This window comes from Eptatretus burgeri, unplaced genomic scaffold (assembly GCF_056783735.1).
Source record: "Eptatretus burgeri isolate ZD-2024b unplaced genomic scaffold, Ebu_testis_v1 Ebu_testis_scaffold_156, whole genome shotgun sequence".
NCBI classification, from domain to species: domain Eukaryota; kingdom Metazoa; phylum Chordata; class Myxini; order Myxiniformes; family Myxinidae; genus Eptatretus; species Eptatretus burgeri.
This window is the reverse complement of record NW_028222106.1, coordinates 23,801-39,966: the sequence shown is the minus strand read 5'-3', so window position 1 is coordinate 39,966 and position 16,166 is coordinate 23,801. Positions and strand designations below refer to the sequence as shown.

The following is a 16,166-nucleotide window of genomic DNA, read 5'->3' as shown; positions in this document are numbered from 1 at the left end:
CTCCACGAGGCGACCAGGCGACGCGACCTCCACGAGGTGACCAGGCGACGCGACCAGGCGACGCGACCTCCACTGCCAGACAGAACACCGCGAGCACTTATTCACTCCTTCTCCAGAGGGGAGGAGCCGCCTCTTCGGACCCGCTCTCGCTCACTGGACGGTTTTGATGCGCAATTGCGCTCGTCGCCCCTGTGGTTGGCCGAAAGGGGCACCAAGTCCGCTGATTGGACCGGGGGGGGCGTGGCGGCCGTCACGGCGGACCGCCCCTCAAACAGGAAGAGTGACATTGTCCTGCGTTGTGGCCGACTGACGGCAACCTCGCCCGCATCCCCCTGATTGGTCGAGAGCCGCCGCAAGGTCCCTCCTTGAACTCCGCTCACCGCAGGCGCTATGACGTCGGGTTGAAGAAGCGAGGTGAAGGCGTGTTGTTGTTATTATAAGTGTAAAAAATCCTATCTATAAAATAACTTCGCAGCGCATGCACACTTAATTACCATTAGACATCGGGGAAAGGGAGCTATCTATCCACATTTACTTATCGAAATAACTGAGCGATGGGGACCTGAATGTTGAGTGCTCGTGGTTTCCAGATCCGCAACAATATTTTACCAGTGTTAAAGGATGACATCGTACTCCCATCTTGTTTCAGACGGAGAGTCTCTTGGTGATCACTTCCAACTGCACGGAGTTGAGGCATCTCAACCTCGGAGACTGTTCTGAGGTACGTGCACCTCTTTGTCCGACCGCAGAGGTGTTCTACAGTCAAACGGTAGTCCCTTATGATTGTGAAGACAAACTGATTTCCTTCCAGCTTGGGATGAGTTCATCTGATTTATTGATATTTTGTTTCCTCGTCACATAAATATAAACTCAGTCCATGTGTGGTTATGATTAAACATGTTAAAATTTACATTTTTTGGTTGTTGACCCCGCCCCAGGGGGCATGAGGAAAAATTATTGTGTTCTTGTACATTCTTGCCATGTGGTGATCACAACCACCAAGTTTGGTGAATTTTGCAATTCCCGCCTGTTTTTTAAAAAGCTTCGGGATAATGAAGGAATTAAATTGAAATCAAAGCTCGTGCCTGAAATAACAAAGGAGACGAGGACTGTATGTTTGTCGGACACTGCCGCTGATGACATCTTTGTTGGAGATTTGTTTGAGTTTGAATGTCCCGTGTGTTATAGGATTCGTCGAAGCATTTCCTTCCCCTGCAGCAATGGGTGTCACGATGCATGTTCCTCATCTTTCCAACCTCAGGTGGCATTTCCGAACACGGTCTTCCTCAGTCTGGCCTCAAACTGCCAACAGCTTCGCTCTCTCGACATGTGGAGATCATCTGAGCTGACCCAGGTCGGATTGGCACACCTGACATCCCGGTGTAAGAATATCGAGGTACATGGCCTGACGGAAACACGGACACAATGTTTTTAAGTTTCTGTTGTTTTCCCCCAGTTGGACTTGTTCCGACCGTTTGAAAGAGCCTCTCAGAGCAAAAAATCAGTTGAAAAGAGCTCACAAAAGGAGCGTTGTCAGAACCTTCAAACAACCGTTGTCTCGAGCAAACTGAAGGTTATGTTATGTTACTGTACTTCGTCTTGATGGCCTTACGTGTGTGTGTGGGAAGACATTGTGTCAAATTACAGTCTGCATTCAATAAAAGTACGTGTACTTCCGTGTGGTTTGAGAAAAGAGAGAGAGTGACAGAGAGAAAGATTAACGATAAAGGGAATGTGAGGAGGGATTGGCACACACCCGCATCAAATGGTTGCCGACGCCTTGCCGACAACCTTCCATGCGAAAAAGAAAAAATCAGGGGGTGAATCCTAATGTACCTTTTGCAACGCAGTTTGTATCCCACTGACTCATCTTCAGGTCAGGGACTATTCTCAACATTTGTTACGGAAATAACTACACTCAAGGACCGACGTGTCGTGAGTGCACATTTACAACAGTGGTTTCTCAAAACCGCAATATTATCTCAAAACCGCAATATCTCAAAAAACCCTAAATCTTACCCTAACCCTGCAAGGCGGATTCGGGTAAGTTTCCGAAACCACAACATTATTCTTAACCTCCGCCACCGAAGGTGGATGGACGTTATGTTTTCACCGCCGTCCATCTGTCTGTCTGTCTGTTTGTTTGTTGGTGACCAAAATATCTCAAAAAGTTGTCCATGGATTCGGATGAAAATTGGTGGAGAGCTTGTGTATGTTACACCGACGAAATGATTCGATGTTGGTGAAGATCCACATCCGGTTCTGGACCCGAGAAGTTTTGGAGTGATTCTTCGCCATTGAGAGATCGGGCCGAAAGCGACATATCGCAGGATATCTCAAAAAGTTATCGACGGATTCAGATGAAACTTGGTGGATGAGTCGGTTAGGTGGCAAGAAGAAGCCGATTGCATTTTAATCCAGGTATGAATCCATATCAAGCCTTTCAGTGGGACACAAGTCGTAAACTGATCAGCATGGTGGAGGTATGTGCTCCACCGAGTGCCCTTCTTGTTTGCACAGCCTTTATCTTGTGACTTTCAACAACCAACTCTCCTCCTCTCATGACACCCCTTCCCTCCCCTTTCCTCATCGTTTTAATCCCCTTATTTCTTCCTTCCAGTGTCTTAATAACTTAGAATACTGAATGGTTTTGTTGAGCTTGTTATTTTGTCAAGTTATATATTTTTATAAACGCTCGAGTGGCTATAATGCCTCTCTAATTGTACAATACATGTTCTTGAATTAATGGGAATTGAAAAACTGCATGCAATACTTATGTTGATTGAATTGTTCCACACTTAAACTGTTCCACACAGGACCTGGACCTTGGCTGGTGTGAGCATGTGCGGGCAGAAAGTGGTGTTCTCGTTGACATGGTGCGAGAGCTGCCCAGACTGCGCCGACTGGTGTTGACGGCGAACCGCTCCATCAGCGACGCTGACCTCGAATCGCTCGCCAATCACTGCCCTTTACTGGAGCAGCTGGACATACTGGGTACGGTAATTGAGGGGATTATGGGAACTGATGTGGTTGGATCCAACAGAGGTTGCTCGATGAGGAAGGAAAATAAAAATTGCAAGTAGAAATGAGAACGGCACTCGGTTGAGTGAGTACCTCCTCCTGAGACCTTTCGGTCTCACCGCGATCGAGCCAATCAGCCCCCACGTGGGATAGGGTTGCTCGCCAAATTCGAACTACCTAAGTACCCACGCGGAGGGTAGACCGGGCGATCGCACCTCGCCGCAGGTCGACTTCGGACACGGGCCACTTAAGCGACCCGTTCCGTACTATCAGAATAACCGAGCGGTGTTATCGTCGGCCTCGACGGTTCGATTAATTATCGGGCGTATTCAGCCCACTACCAACCCTTTACGTGAAGCAAGATGAGGGTTCAATGGGGGAAAAGACGAAGCGAAGCGGGAGAACAGTTCAACAATAAAGCACGTTTATTCTCGGCACACGGGAAGCACACAAATACAATTCCACCAAATGCACACAAAAAAGAAAACACAATTCCATTTACACAAAAAGCAAACATAAAAGTGAAAACACAGTGCAGAGCTAATACCGACTACCGAGCACACGGCAACACTTATACAATTCTACTTCACAGACGGCGCCGACAACACATACCCAAAACCAAGGAAAAGAAATACCCTCAAGAATGAGGTAGGCCTGGGGCCGAGACCTGGTCGGGCCTACCCGTCTGGTGATGAGACGCGGAGCGGCGATGGCCCCGCAACCCGCGGGCCTCGTGGACAGTGCCTGGCAGGGGGCGGGAACGGGGCCCCTTGGTCGCACTATCTCAGCGCGGGGGGAAACAGGAGGGGTTGCTGATGCTCGGGGTATAGAGGATCTTTATTATGTGCGCGACGAGCGTCTCCACCTCGGCCAGGTCGCGCTGCCGGCCTCCCAGGGGTGCAGCTCCCTGCACGACGCGAGCACCCCCTCGTTCGCCCTCGCCGCCTCTCCACAGCTCGTCCCCTCCGTTCCGACTTCAACGCACACGACGAGCAGCTCCACCGCCCGCGAAGTCTTGACTCTCTGTTCCGACTCCTTCGCCTCGTTCCGACTTTTACTACTCCTTTGACTGACGAACACCGTCCTTTTATCCCCCCGTAACTTCGCCTTTGACCCCCTCCCTTTGACCTTTCACCTCGCTCCCCATTGGCCCGAGAAAAAGTGGGCGTGAAGGCTTTTTGATCCACAAATTTGCATATATCGATCGCCCTGGGGGTGGGGCCAAATCGCCCCTCGCTCACCGATTGGACGGCAAAAAGTGGGCGTGTGTCGTTTTGGATCCGTTTTTGAAGCACAAAATCCGTGATTTTGTACACGCTGTTCGACGCGCGTCCTACACGAGTCCAGCATCGGTGCCCATGAGTGGCGCGAGATGACGGTGATGCGATGGTGGCGAGTTGTGACGGTAAAGGTCATGGCTGTTGTGGTGAAGCGGCGTTGTGGTTGGTGGTTGTTGTTGTGGTTGTGATGGTGGCGATTGGTCCAAAATAAAGATAGTAAAAGAAAAACGGCTATCATAAAGAGTCGCAGCACGTATAAATGACATGTATTCCCACTAGACAACGGGTTTGGGCCTAACTACACATGCACTTACCGAGATACCTCACCTAAGGGACCTGAATGGTGGTTTGCGAATCTGGTAACCACAACACTACCCCCTTCCCTTTTTACAGACTCGTCCCGAGTCGTCAAATTTTCGTGTGCCATCATGTGTAGTTTTCCCCTAGTACACTTTACCTACGGATCCCTGAGTGCGACATTCATGGTATTCGTGTCCCCAAAATAAATAACCTGAGGGCTGCGTAACTACCTAAACAAACTCACTCACACGGACGACTTAAATAAAATTGCCGGCGCTAGACAGACATGCCAGGGCGCACTCATATTTACAGTACATCTTACCTTAACTTACAAATCTTACACTAAACCATGGCCCAGGATCATTGAACTCTGCAAAAGAAAGCAGTTAGCAGGGAGCCAGGCTGCCCGCATGCAGTCTCTGGCTCAAAACAATGCAGGTGACAGGGAACGTGGCTGGCTGCTCACACGCAGTCCAAGGCCTTCCCTTTTGAACTGAACTCCGTGAACAACAACGGTGCTTGGGCTGCACAAACGCAGTCTCCGTGCCAGCTCAAGTGGCACACGCAATGAGCACAACGAATGAATGGATGAATGGATGGACGCAAAACACGGTGCACGGGCTGCCACTGCAGGCCCGTGTTGTAGCTGCCAACAGGGCAGTTCTCGCAGCTTGCAAACTGTTGCCTTTACGATCCTGGCGCACATGGAAATGAACAGGGGGGGGCAAAGCAAAAATTGAACGGGGCTGGTGAACGTGGGCAGTGGGCATGGCATGGCAAAGGTAGCAGGCAAACACAGCCGGCAGATGAACTGGCCGGCACAGGCCTTGAAGAAAAACAGCCAGCCGGCAGATGAAGTGGGCCGGCACAGGCCTTGCAGCACAACAACAGCTGCCGATGAAGTTGGCCAGCCTTTGCCGTTCAGTGGAGGTTGGTGGAGGGAGTGCGGTGGTGCTGGTCACTTGGAAGGCGGGCTCGGACCTACCTACCTGTCTCCCTCCCACCTATCGCCTTTGCCTGTCACTGTACATACCCACTCCCTTAATTTGTCAAACCCCAATTTAGCCCCAACTTATTTTTTGTTGTTTTTATTTTTACTCCCCCACTATAAATCGTCCCCTAACCCCCTTTATCGTCCTTGTTCGGCTAACCTATCCTGTCACCTAGCCTACTCCCAACCCCTACGTTCCCTTCCCGGAGGGGAACAAGGGAGAGCTAGCGTCCTGTGTCGAGGCCCAACTCAAGCCTCAGAATGGCCTCCCCAGAGTTCGGCGATCTTAACACCAAGTGGGTCCAGCGGCCCACAACGACAGCGAGGGGATGGATGGTGCGGAGGGGTACATCTCCTAATCTACCCTAACCATTTAACAGTTAAACTACCCCGGGCTTTCAACAAGCGCCTCTCGCTTAAACTATTGGTTCTAACAACCCAGATTCCCGTCGCCTGTGTTGGTGTCCTTACAATTTCGGGCCTCGCCCCCCAATTTTCTCTCCGTGCCCTCACACGGTCTCCTGGCTGGGACACGTGGCTCCCTTTGGCAGGCACGACCCTCTGCCGATTCTCCCGCTATGGCACCCCCGGGCACTACACTGCCTCCGAGCCTACCAGCTCCCTAACACCGGGGAGTGCCCCCATGGCACCTCCCCTGAAACGCACACGTGGCAGGCCGGCCTCCCGGGCCCCTTTCCGAGGGTCACCCGTGCCCACTGCACTGCCCACGCGGCTAATGGCGCCCCGGGCCCCCGCACCAAGCAGGCGCACCCGTGCCCACTACTCTATCCCGGCCCCCCATGGGCCCTTGGCCTACCGCGGCCGACTAGCCTGGTGCCCGGAGTACCCACTCAGCGATACTCACCTTTCGCAGCCACGCTCCCAAGCCCGTCAACAGGGCTCCTGCACCCCTCCAAATGGGTCTCGAGCCTACTTTCCCACCAACAACAAAACGACCTCCATTTTTCAATTTGACTAACCCCTAACTCACTTTACTCTGACCCCGGGGTCCCTTGGGCGGGAGTCACTCCTCCCCAATCACTCATCGCACCATGCATTCCCCATTCACTCCACACACACAGACCCGCTGGCCTCACTCACTCAACAAGTACTCACCTCACAACTCACCAACAACTCTTCAACACACACACCGCTGAACTCTGCCATCCTTCTAACTACATCCCCTAACTAACTCGTGCTCCCACGTCGTCCCTTAAACTAGTAGCACGTTCCTTTTAACACTACGTTGCTAAGCTACGTCCCCTCTACACATTCACAAGTCTGTCACAGTCTCCAAATAAATCATTTTATTTCCCAACCTAAATCTGGCTACAATCCCTCTAACTAATCCATTCCACGGACTCCATGAGGACTTACCCCTGCCCCATGAAGTCGGTCTCGCTAAGCTAACCCTTCCCCCTAACTAGTTTCCATCCTGTGCCCAGGGTAAGGGGGTCTTTCACCCCTTGCCCAGGAATCCTGTGTACCCGAAAGTGAGGCTTGCTTTTTTTTCTTTTTTTTTTTTTCCCATGCGCAGCACCTGCGCGGCAACTCAGAGCTCGCGCACTTTGCACCTGGCCGTGACGTCATGCAGCTGCACGTGTTCCTCGTCCCTCCTTGGACGGTACCATCCGGCAGAGATACCCCTCCTGCCGGATTCCAACCACACGTGCAGCCATGGCGTCACCGTGCGCATAAAAAAAAACACAAGCCCCACGTCTCGAGGGGTTCCCCACGCGAACACATGTGCTTTGCCCGTTGGAGCTTAACACACACGATCGCGTGGAGAACCCGTCCGGTCCAAATCCATTTACCTGCCTAACTTTGTCCGTCCGCGGGATCGGCAAATCCACCGCGTGCGTTTCCGGACCGGGACTTCACTCTCGCAAGCGAGCACGTGGTGGTCTCGTGCGTTGCACAGCACGAACCGCGTGCTCACTGCTGGGTGAACCCGGCACGGTCCTCGAAACAACTACAGCCGCTACTCGGCTTTCTTTCTTCTGTCGCCGTCTCCGTCGCCATTCCACACACGCATACCTGCGTGTCACGACGCACACAGTCCACACCATCACATTCACACGGGGAGACGCGGCTGCGTGCTCCCGCATGCCAACCGACATCTCCCTCTCATACCGCTCTCTCACACACACGGTCTCCCTGGCACACAGCGACCTTGCACACGGCCGTTCACTCACGCGTGCCTCACTACTCACACAAACCATACTACTCACACGTGGTGCTCCATTCACTCGCGCGGGGCACTCACCCGCGGTGCCTCACCCACACACGCGAGGGCACTCAACCGCTGTGCCTCATCCACACACCGTGCCTCATCCACACACGGTTCCTCACCCACACACGCGGGGCACTAACCCGCGGTGCCTCATCCACACTGGCCGTTTCACTCACACACACGGCCTCTTCCACACACGGTGCCTCATCCACACACGGCGTGCTGGGAAGCACGTACTCCGGCACCATCGCCACCACACCACTCACACGTGGTGCCTCATTCATACTGGCCGTTTCATCCACACACACGGCCTCTCTCACACACGGTGCCTCATCCACACCCGGCGTGCTGGGAAGCACGCACTCTGGCACCATCGCCACCACACCACTCACACACGGGGTCGCTTCCACACACGGGGACGCACTCACACCTTGCACCACACACACAGGGACAACCACACTGGGGATTCGTGTCCCCACAAGGGTCTCCGGGGCCTCTATACCCCCCAAGCTCTCCGTGCACCCGTCCACAGCACTCGTCCCCTCAACCTCGCAAAGCACGACCGAACTCACCTGGTCGTGACTCGCCTCAAGGCATACTCCCTCCCCTCGTTCCTGGAGGAGGCCATCCAGCTGCTCACACCGGGTCCCTGCACGCTCCGCGAGCTCAACCCCATTGTCCTCCACTACCTCCGTGTGTGCGTGCGCGTCACTTACCCCGTCTTCATCGTGTAGTCTTCCCTCTATCGTTCCCATCTCCCGTGTCTCTGCCAACTCTTCACCCTTTACCTCCCTTGTCTCAACTATTATTTCTGTTGTCGTCACCTCGTGTCTCGTCTCACACGTTTTGGTCTCCCCATTTAATTTTTCCCTCTTGGTCACCGTCGCGACCCTCGCCCAACACGTTCCACGAATTATTTTTCACCCGCCTCCACCGCGGGCCTGTCAGCCGTTGCACCCCCACCCAGCTCGTTTGCTCCCACACGTGGAGTCGCCATTCCCAGCTCCCTGGTCACTGCCTTCATGCCCGCCTGCAGGCATCGGCCCATGTTCTGCGTCTCACCCCGTAGCTCTTTCATCTCTTCTTTCATGTTTGCTTCCATTCCGTTTATTTGCTTGTTCATTTCGTTTTTCATTTCATTTGTATTTGTATCCATCTTCTCGTTCATGCCTTTCATTTCGTTTTTCATTTCATTTGTGTTTGCATCCATTTTTTGTGTATTCGCATCCATCTTTTCGTTCATTGCCGCCAGCATGGCGCATAGCTGGGCCATGTTGGATGCACTCAGCTGAGCCGTTTCGGCAAGGGTTGGGGAAGGGTCTTGGTGGAGAGGGGGCGGGAGGTGTCATACACCGCGGCCGCTGCCGCACCCACCTCGGGCCCTGGGTTCAGTTGGGCGAGTCCGTGTTCCTGCACAATCAACATTTCCTGCTCGGGGATTCCATCCTGGACCATGGACTCTACATTATTACACATATACATTTCTAATACCCCCGGCTCCCGCTCGCCTTGAGACGCCATCTTGCTTCTCGTGAAGGGTTAATTTGCTCGCTCGTAATTTGGAGGGAATCGGGGGTCGCTTCTCTCACCCCTGGACCGATTCCCGTAAATTTAGCCGGAGACAGGAGAGCCCGTTCTCCTGTTCTCCGATACCAGTGCCGCGAGGAGGGCGATGAATTTGTATCCCACTCCTGACACCAGTGTTGCGGTCTTCGCGCCCGCCGGCGTGCGACGGCCACAACACTCGAATCGCGGCACGTCGCCCACCGGACGGACAATCCAGTCGTGACCCTCTCGGACTAACGCCGGGAACCAGTCACGGGTGGACCTTTCGGTCTCACCGCGATCGAGCCAATCAGCCCCCACGTGGGATAGGGTTGCTCGCCAAATTCGAACTACCTAAGTACCCACGCGGAGGGTAGACCGGGCGATCGCACCTCGCCGCAGGTCGACTTCGGACACGGGCCACTTAAGCGACCCGTTCCGTACTATCAGAATAACCGAGCGGTGTTATCGTCGGCCTCGACGGTTCGATTAATTATCGGGCGTATTCAGCCCACTACCAACCCTTTACGTGAAGCAAGATGAGGGTTCAATGGGGGAAAAGACGAAGCGAAGCGGGAGAACAGTTCAACAATAAAGCACGTTTATTCTCGGCACACGGGAAGCACACAAATACAATTCCACCAAATGCACACAAAAAAGAAAACACAATTCCATTTACACAAAAAGCAAACATAAAAGTGAAAACACAGTGCAGAGCTAATACCGACTACCGAGCACACGGCAACACTTATACAATTCTACTTCACAGACGGCGCCGACAACACATACCCAAAACCAAGGAAAAGAAATACCCTCAAGAATGAGGTAGGCCTGGGGCCGAGACCTGGTCGGGCCTACCCGTCTGGTGATGAGACGCGGAGCGGCGATGGCCCCGCAACCCGCGGGCCTCGTGGACAGTGCCTGGCAGGGGGTGGGAACGGGGCCCCCTTGGTCGCACTATCTCAGCGCGGGGGGAAACAGGAGGGGGTTGCTGATGCTCGGGGTATAGAGGATCTTTATTATGTGCGCGACGAGCGTCTCCACCTCGGCCAGGTCGCGCTGCCGGCCTCCCAGGGGTGCAGCTCCCTGCACGACGCGAGCACCCCCTCGTTCGCCCTCGCCGCCTCTCCACAGCTCGTCCCCTCCGTTCCGACTTCAACGCACACGACGAGCAGCTCCACCGCCCGCGAAGTCTTGACTCTCTGTTCCGACTCCTTCGCCTCGTTCCGACTTTTACTACTCCTTTGACTGACGAACACCGTCCTTTTATCCCCCCGTAACTTCGCCTTTGACCCCCTCCCTTTGACCTTTCACCTCGCTCCCCATTGGCCCGAGAAAAAGTGGGCGTGAAGGCTTTTTGATCCACAAATTTGCATATATCGATCGCCCTGGGGGTGGGGCCAAATCGCCCCTCGCTCACCGATTGGACGGCAAAAAGTGGGCGTGTGTCGTTTTGGATCCGTTTTTGAAGCACAAAATCCGTGATTTTGTACACGCTGTTCGACGCGCGTCCTACACGAGTCCAGCATCGGTGCCCATGAGTGGCGCGAGATGACGGTGATGCGATGGTGGCGAGTTGTGACGGTAAAGGTCATGGCTGTTGTGGTGAAGCGGCGTTGTGGTTGGTGGTTGTTGTTGTGGTTGTGATGGTGGCGATTGGTCCAAAATAAAGATAGTAAAAGAAAAACGGCTATCATAAAGAGTCGCAGCACGTATAAATGACATGTATTCCCACTAGACAACGGGTTTGGGCCTAACTACACATGCACTTACCGAGATACCTCACCTAAGGGACCTGAATGGTGGTTTGCGAATCTGGTAACCACAACACTACCCCCTTCCCTTTTTACAGACTCGTCCCGAGTCGTCAAATTTTCGTGTGCCATCATGTGTAGTTTTCCCCTAGTACACTTTACCTACGGATCCCTGAGTGCGACATTCATGGTATTCGTGTCCCCAAAATAAATAACCTGAGGGCTGCGTAACTACCTAAACAAACTCACTCACACGGACGACTTAAATAAAATTGCCGGCGCTAGACAGACATGCCGGGGGGCGCACTCATATTTACAGTACATCTTACCTTAACTTACAAATCTTACACTAAACCATGGCCCAGGATCATTGAACTCTGCAAAAGAAAGCAGTTAGCAGGGAGCCAGGCTGCCCGCATGCAGTCTCTGGCTCAAAACAATGCAGGTGACAGGGAACGTGGCTGGCTGCTCACACGCAGTCCAAGGCCTTCCCTTTTGAACTGAACTCCGTGAACAACAACGGTGCTTGGGCTGCACAAACGCAGTCTCCGTGCCAGCTCAAGTGGCACACGCAATGAGCACAACGAATGAATGGATGAATGGATGGACGCAAAACACGGTGCACGGGCTGCCACTGCAGGCCCGTGTTGTAGCTGCCAACAGGGCAGTTCTCGCAGCTTGCAAACTGTTGCCTTTACGATCCTGGCGCACATGGAAATGAACAGGGGGGGGCAAAGCAAAAATTGAACGGGGCTGGTGAACGTGGGCAGTGGGCATGGCATGGCAAAGGTAGCAGGCAAACACAGCCGGCAGATGAACTGGCCGGCACAGGCCTTGAAGAAAAACAGCCAGCCGGCAGATGAAGTGGGCCGGCACAGGCCTTGCAGCACAACAACAGCTGCCGATGAAGTTGGCCAGCCTTTGCCGTTCAGTGGAGGTTGGTGGAGGGAGTGCGGTGGTGCTGGTCACTTGGAAGGCGGGCTCGGACCTACCTACCTGTCTCCCTCCCACCTATCGCCTTTGCCTGTCACTGTACATACCCACTCCCTTAATTTGTCAAACCCCAATTTAGCCCCAACTTATTTTTTTGTTGTTTTTATTTTTACTCCCCCACTATAAATCGTCCCCTAACCCCCTTTATCGTCCTTGTTCGGCTAACCTATCCTGTCACCTAGCCTACTCCCAACCCCTACGTTCCCTTCCCGGAGGGGAACAAGGGAGAGCTAGCGTCCTGTGTCGAGGCCCAACTCAAGCCTCAGAATGGCCTCCCCAGAGTTCGGCGATCTTAACACCAAGTGGGTCCAGCGGCCCACAACGACAGCGAGGGGATGGATGGTGCGGAGGGGTACATCTCCTAATCTACCCTAACCATTTAACAGTTAAACTACCCCGGGGCTTTCAACAAGCGCCTCTCGCTTAAACTATTGGTTCTAACAACCCAGATTCCCGTCGCCTGTGTTGGTGTCCTTACAATTTCGGGCCTCGCCCCCCAATTTTCTCTCCGTGCCCTCACACGGTCTCCTGGCTGGGACACGTGGCTCCCTTTGGCAGGCACGACCCTCTGCCGATTCTCCCGCTATGGCACCCCCGGGCACTACACTGCCTCCGAGCCTACCAGCTCCCTAACACCGGGGAGTGCCCCCATGGCACCTCCCTGAAACGCACACGTGGCAGGCCGGCCTCCCGGGCCCCTTTCCGAGGGTCACCCGTGCCCACTGCACTGCCCACGCGGCTAATGGCGCCCCGGGCCCCCGCACCAAGCAGGCGCACCCGTGCCCACTACTCTATCCCGGCCCCCCATGGGCCCTTGGCCTACCGCGGCCGACTAGCCTGGTGCCCGGAGTACCCACTCAGCGATACTCACCTTTCGCAGCCACGCTCCCAAGCCCGTCAACAGGGCTCCTGCACCCCTCCAAATGGGTCTCGAGCCTACTTTCCCACCAACAACAAAACGACCTCCATTTTTCAATTTGACTAACCCCTAACTCACTTTACTCTGACCCCGGGGTCCCTTGGGCGGGAGTCACTCCTCCCCCCAATCACTCATCGCACCATGCATTCCCCATTCACTCCACACACACAGACCCGCTGGCCTCACTCACTCAACAAGTACTCACCTCACAACTCACCAACAACTCTTCAACACACACACCGCTGAACTCTGCCATCCTTCTAACTACATCCCCTAACTAACTCGTGCTCCCACGTCGTCCCTTAAACTAGTAGCACGTTCCTTTTAACACTACGTTGCTAAGCTACGTCCCCTCTACACATTCACAAGTCTGTCACAGTCTCCAAATAAATCATTTTATTTCCCAACCTAAATCTGGCTACAATCCCTCTAACTAATCCATTCCACGGACTCCATGAGGACTTACCCCTGCCCCATGAAGTCGGTCTCGCTAAGCTAACCCTTCCCCCTAACTAGTTTTCATCCTGTGCCCAGGGTTAAGGGGGTCTTTCACCCTTTGCCCAGGAATCCTGTGTACCCGAAAGTGAGGCTTGCTTTTTTTCTTTTTTTTTTTTCCCATGCGCAGCACCTGCGCGGCAACTCAGAGCTCGCGCACTTTGCACCTGGCCGTGACGTCATGCAGCTGCACGTGTTCCTCGTCCCTCCTTGGACGGTACCATCCGGCAGAGATACCCCTCCTGCCGGATTCCAACCACACGTGCAGCCATGGCGTCACCGTGCGCATAAAAAAAAAAACACAAGCCCCACGTCTCGAGGGGTTCCCCACGCGAACACATGTGCTTTGCCCGTTGGAGCTTAACACACACGATCGCGTGGAGAACCCGTCCGGTCCAAATCCATTTACCTGCCTAACTTTGTCCGTCCGCGGGATCGGCAAATCCACCGCGTGCGTTTCCGGACCGGGACTTCACTCTCGCAAGCGAGCACGTGGTGGTCTCGTGCGTTGCACAGCACGAACCGCGTGCTCACTGCTGGGTGAACCCGGCACGGTCCTCGAAACAACTACAGCCGCTACTCGGCTTTCTTTCTTCTGTCGCCGTCTCCGTCGCCATTCCACACACGCATACCTGCGTGTCACGACGCACACAGTCCACACCATCACATTCACACGGGGAGACGCGGCTGCGTGCTCCCGCATGCCAACCGACATCTCCCTCTCATACCGCTCTCTCACACACACGGTCTCCCTGGCACACAGCGACCTTGCACACGGCCGTTCACTCACGCGTGCCTCACTACTCACACAAACCATACTACTCACACGTGGTGCTCCATTCACTCGCGCGGGGGCACTCACCCGCGGTGCCTCACCCACACACGCGAGGGCACTCAACCGCTGTGCCTCATCCACACACCGTGCCTCATCCACACACGGTTCCTCACCCACACACGCGGGGGCACTAACCCGCGGTGCCTCATCCACACTGGCCGTTTCACTCACACACACGGCCTCTTCCACACACGGTGCCTCATCCACACACGGCGTGCTGGGAAGCACGTACTCCGGCACCATCGCCACCACACCACTCACACGTGGTGCCTCATTCATACTGGCCGTTTCATCCACACACACGGCCTCTCACACACGGTGCCTCATCCACACCCGGCGTGCTGGGAAGCACGCACTCTGGCACCATCGCCACCACACCACTCACACACGGGGTCGCTTCCACACACGGGGACGCACTCACACCTTGCACCACACACACAGGGACAACCACACTGGGGATTCGTGTCCCCACAAGGGTCTCCGGGGCCTCTATACCCCCCAAGCTCTCCGTGCACCCGTCCACAGCACTCGTCCCCTCAACCTCGCAAAGCACGACCGAACTCACCTGGTCGTGACTCGCCTCAAGGCATACTCCCTCCCCTCGTTCCTGGAGGAGGCCATCCAGCTGCTCACACCGGGTCCCTGCACGCTCCGCGAGCTCAACCCCATTGTCCTCCACTACCTCCGTGTGTGCGTGCGCGTCACTTACCCCGTCTTCATCGTGTAGTCTTCCCTCTATCGTTCCCATCTCCCGTGTCTCTGCCAACTCTTCACCCTTTACCTCCCTTGTCTCAACTATTATTTCTGTTGTCGTCACCTCGTGTCTCGTCTCACACGTTTTGGTCTCCCCATTTAATTTTTCCCTCTTGGTCACCGTCGCGACCCTCGCCCAACACGTTCCACGAATTATTTTTCACCCGCCTCCACCGCGGGCCTGTCAGCCGTTGCACCCCCACCCAGCTCGTTTGCTCCCACACGTGGAGTCGCCATTCCCAGCTCCCTGGTCACTGCCTTCATGCCCGCCTGCAGGCATCGGCCCATGTTCTGCGTCTCACCCCGTAGCTCTTTCATCTCTTCTTTCATGTTTGCTTCCATTCCGTTTATTTGCTTGTTCATTTCGTTTTTCATTTCATTTGTATTTGTATCCATCTTCTCGTTCATGCCTTTCATTTCGTTTTTCATTTCATTTGTGTTTGCATCCATTTTTTGTGTATTCGCATCCATCTTTTCGTTCATTGCCGCCAGCATGGCGCATAGCTGGGCCATGTTGGATGCACTCAGCTGAGCCGTTTCGGCAAGGGTTGGGGAAGGGTCTTGGTGGAGAGGGGGGGGGGAGGTGTCATACACCGCGGCCGCTGCCGCACCCACCTCGGGCCCTGGGTTCAGTTGGGCGAGTCCGTGTTCCTGCACAATCAACATTTCCTGCTCGGGGATTCCATCCTGGACCATGGACTCTACATTATTACACATATACATTTCTAATACCCCCGGCTCCCGCTCGCCTTGAGACGCCATCTTGCTTCTCGTGAAGGGTTAATTTGCTCGCTCGTAATTTGGAGGGAATCGGGGGTCGCTTCTCTCACCCCTGGACCGATTCCCGTAAATTTAGCCGGAGACAGGAGAGCCCGTTCTCCTGTTCTCCGATACCAGTGCCGCGAGGAGGGCGATGAATTTGTATCCCACTCCTGACACCAGTGTTGCGGTCTTCGCGCCCGCCGGCGTGCGACGGCCACAACACTCGAATCGCGGCACGTCGCCCACCGGACGGACAATCCAGTCGTGACCCTCTCGGACTAACGC

General features: G+C 54.5%; 1 protein-coding gene across 5 annotated transcripts in view; it reads left to right on the top strand.

Moving 5' to 3' along the window:
* Positions 1-16,166, top strand: part of LOC147007460 (F-box/LRR-repeat protein 4-like) — a 47,508-nt gene that overhangs the window by 15,824 nt on the left and 15,518 nt on the right. For 4 of the 5 annotated variants that reach the window (XM_085867103.1, XM_085867102.1, XM_085867105.1 and 1 more), the window contains exons 6-8: positions 650-721; positions 1,262-1,396; positions 2,817-2,994. In XM_085867103.1, the coding sequence (XP_085723229.1) occupies positions 650-721; positions 1,262-1,396; positions 2,817-2,994 (385 nt within the window). The remainder of the gene's footprint in view (positions 1-649; positions 722-1,261; positions 1,397-2,816; positions 2,995-16,166) is intronic. The other variant, XM_085867104.1, reaches the window with a different exon arrangement.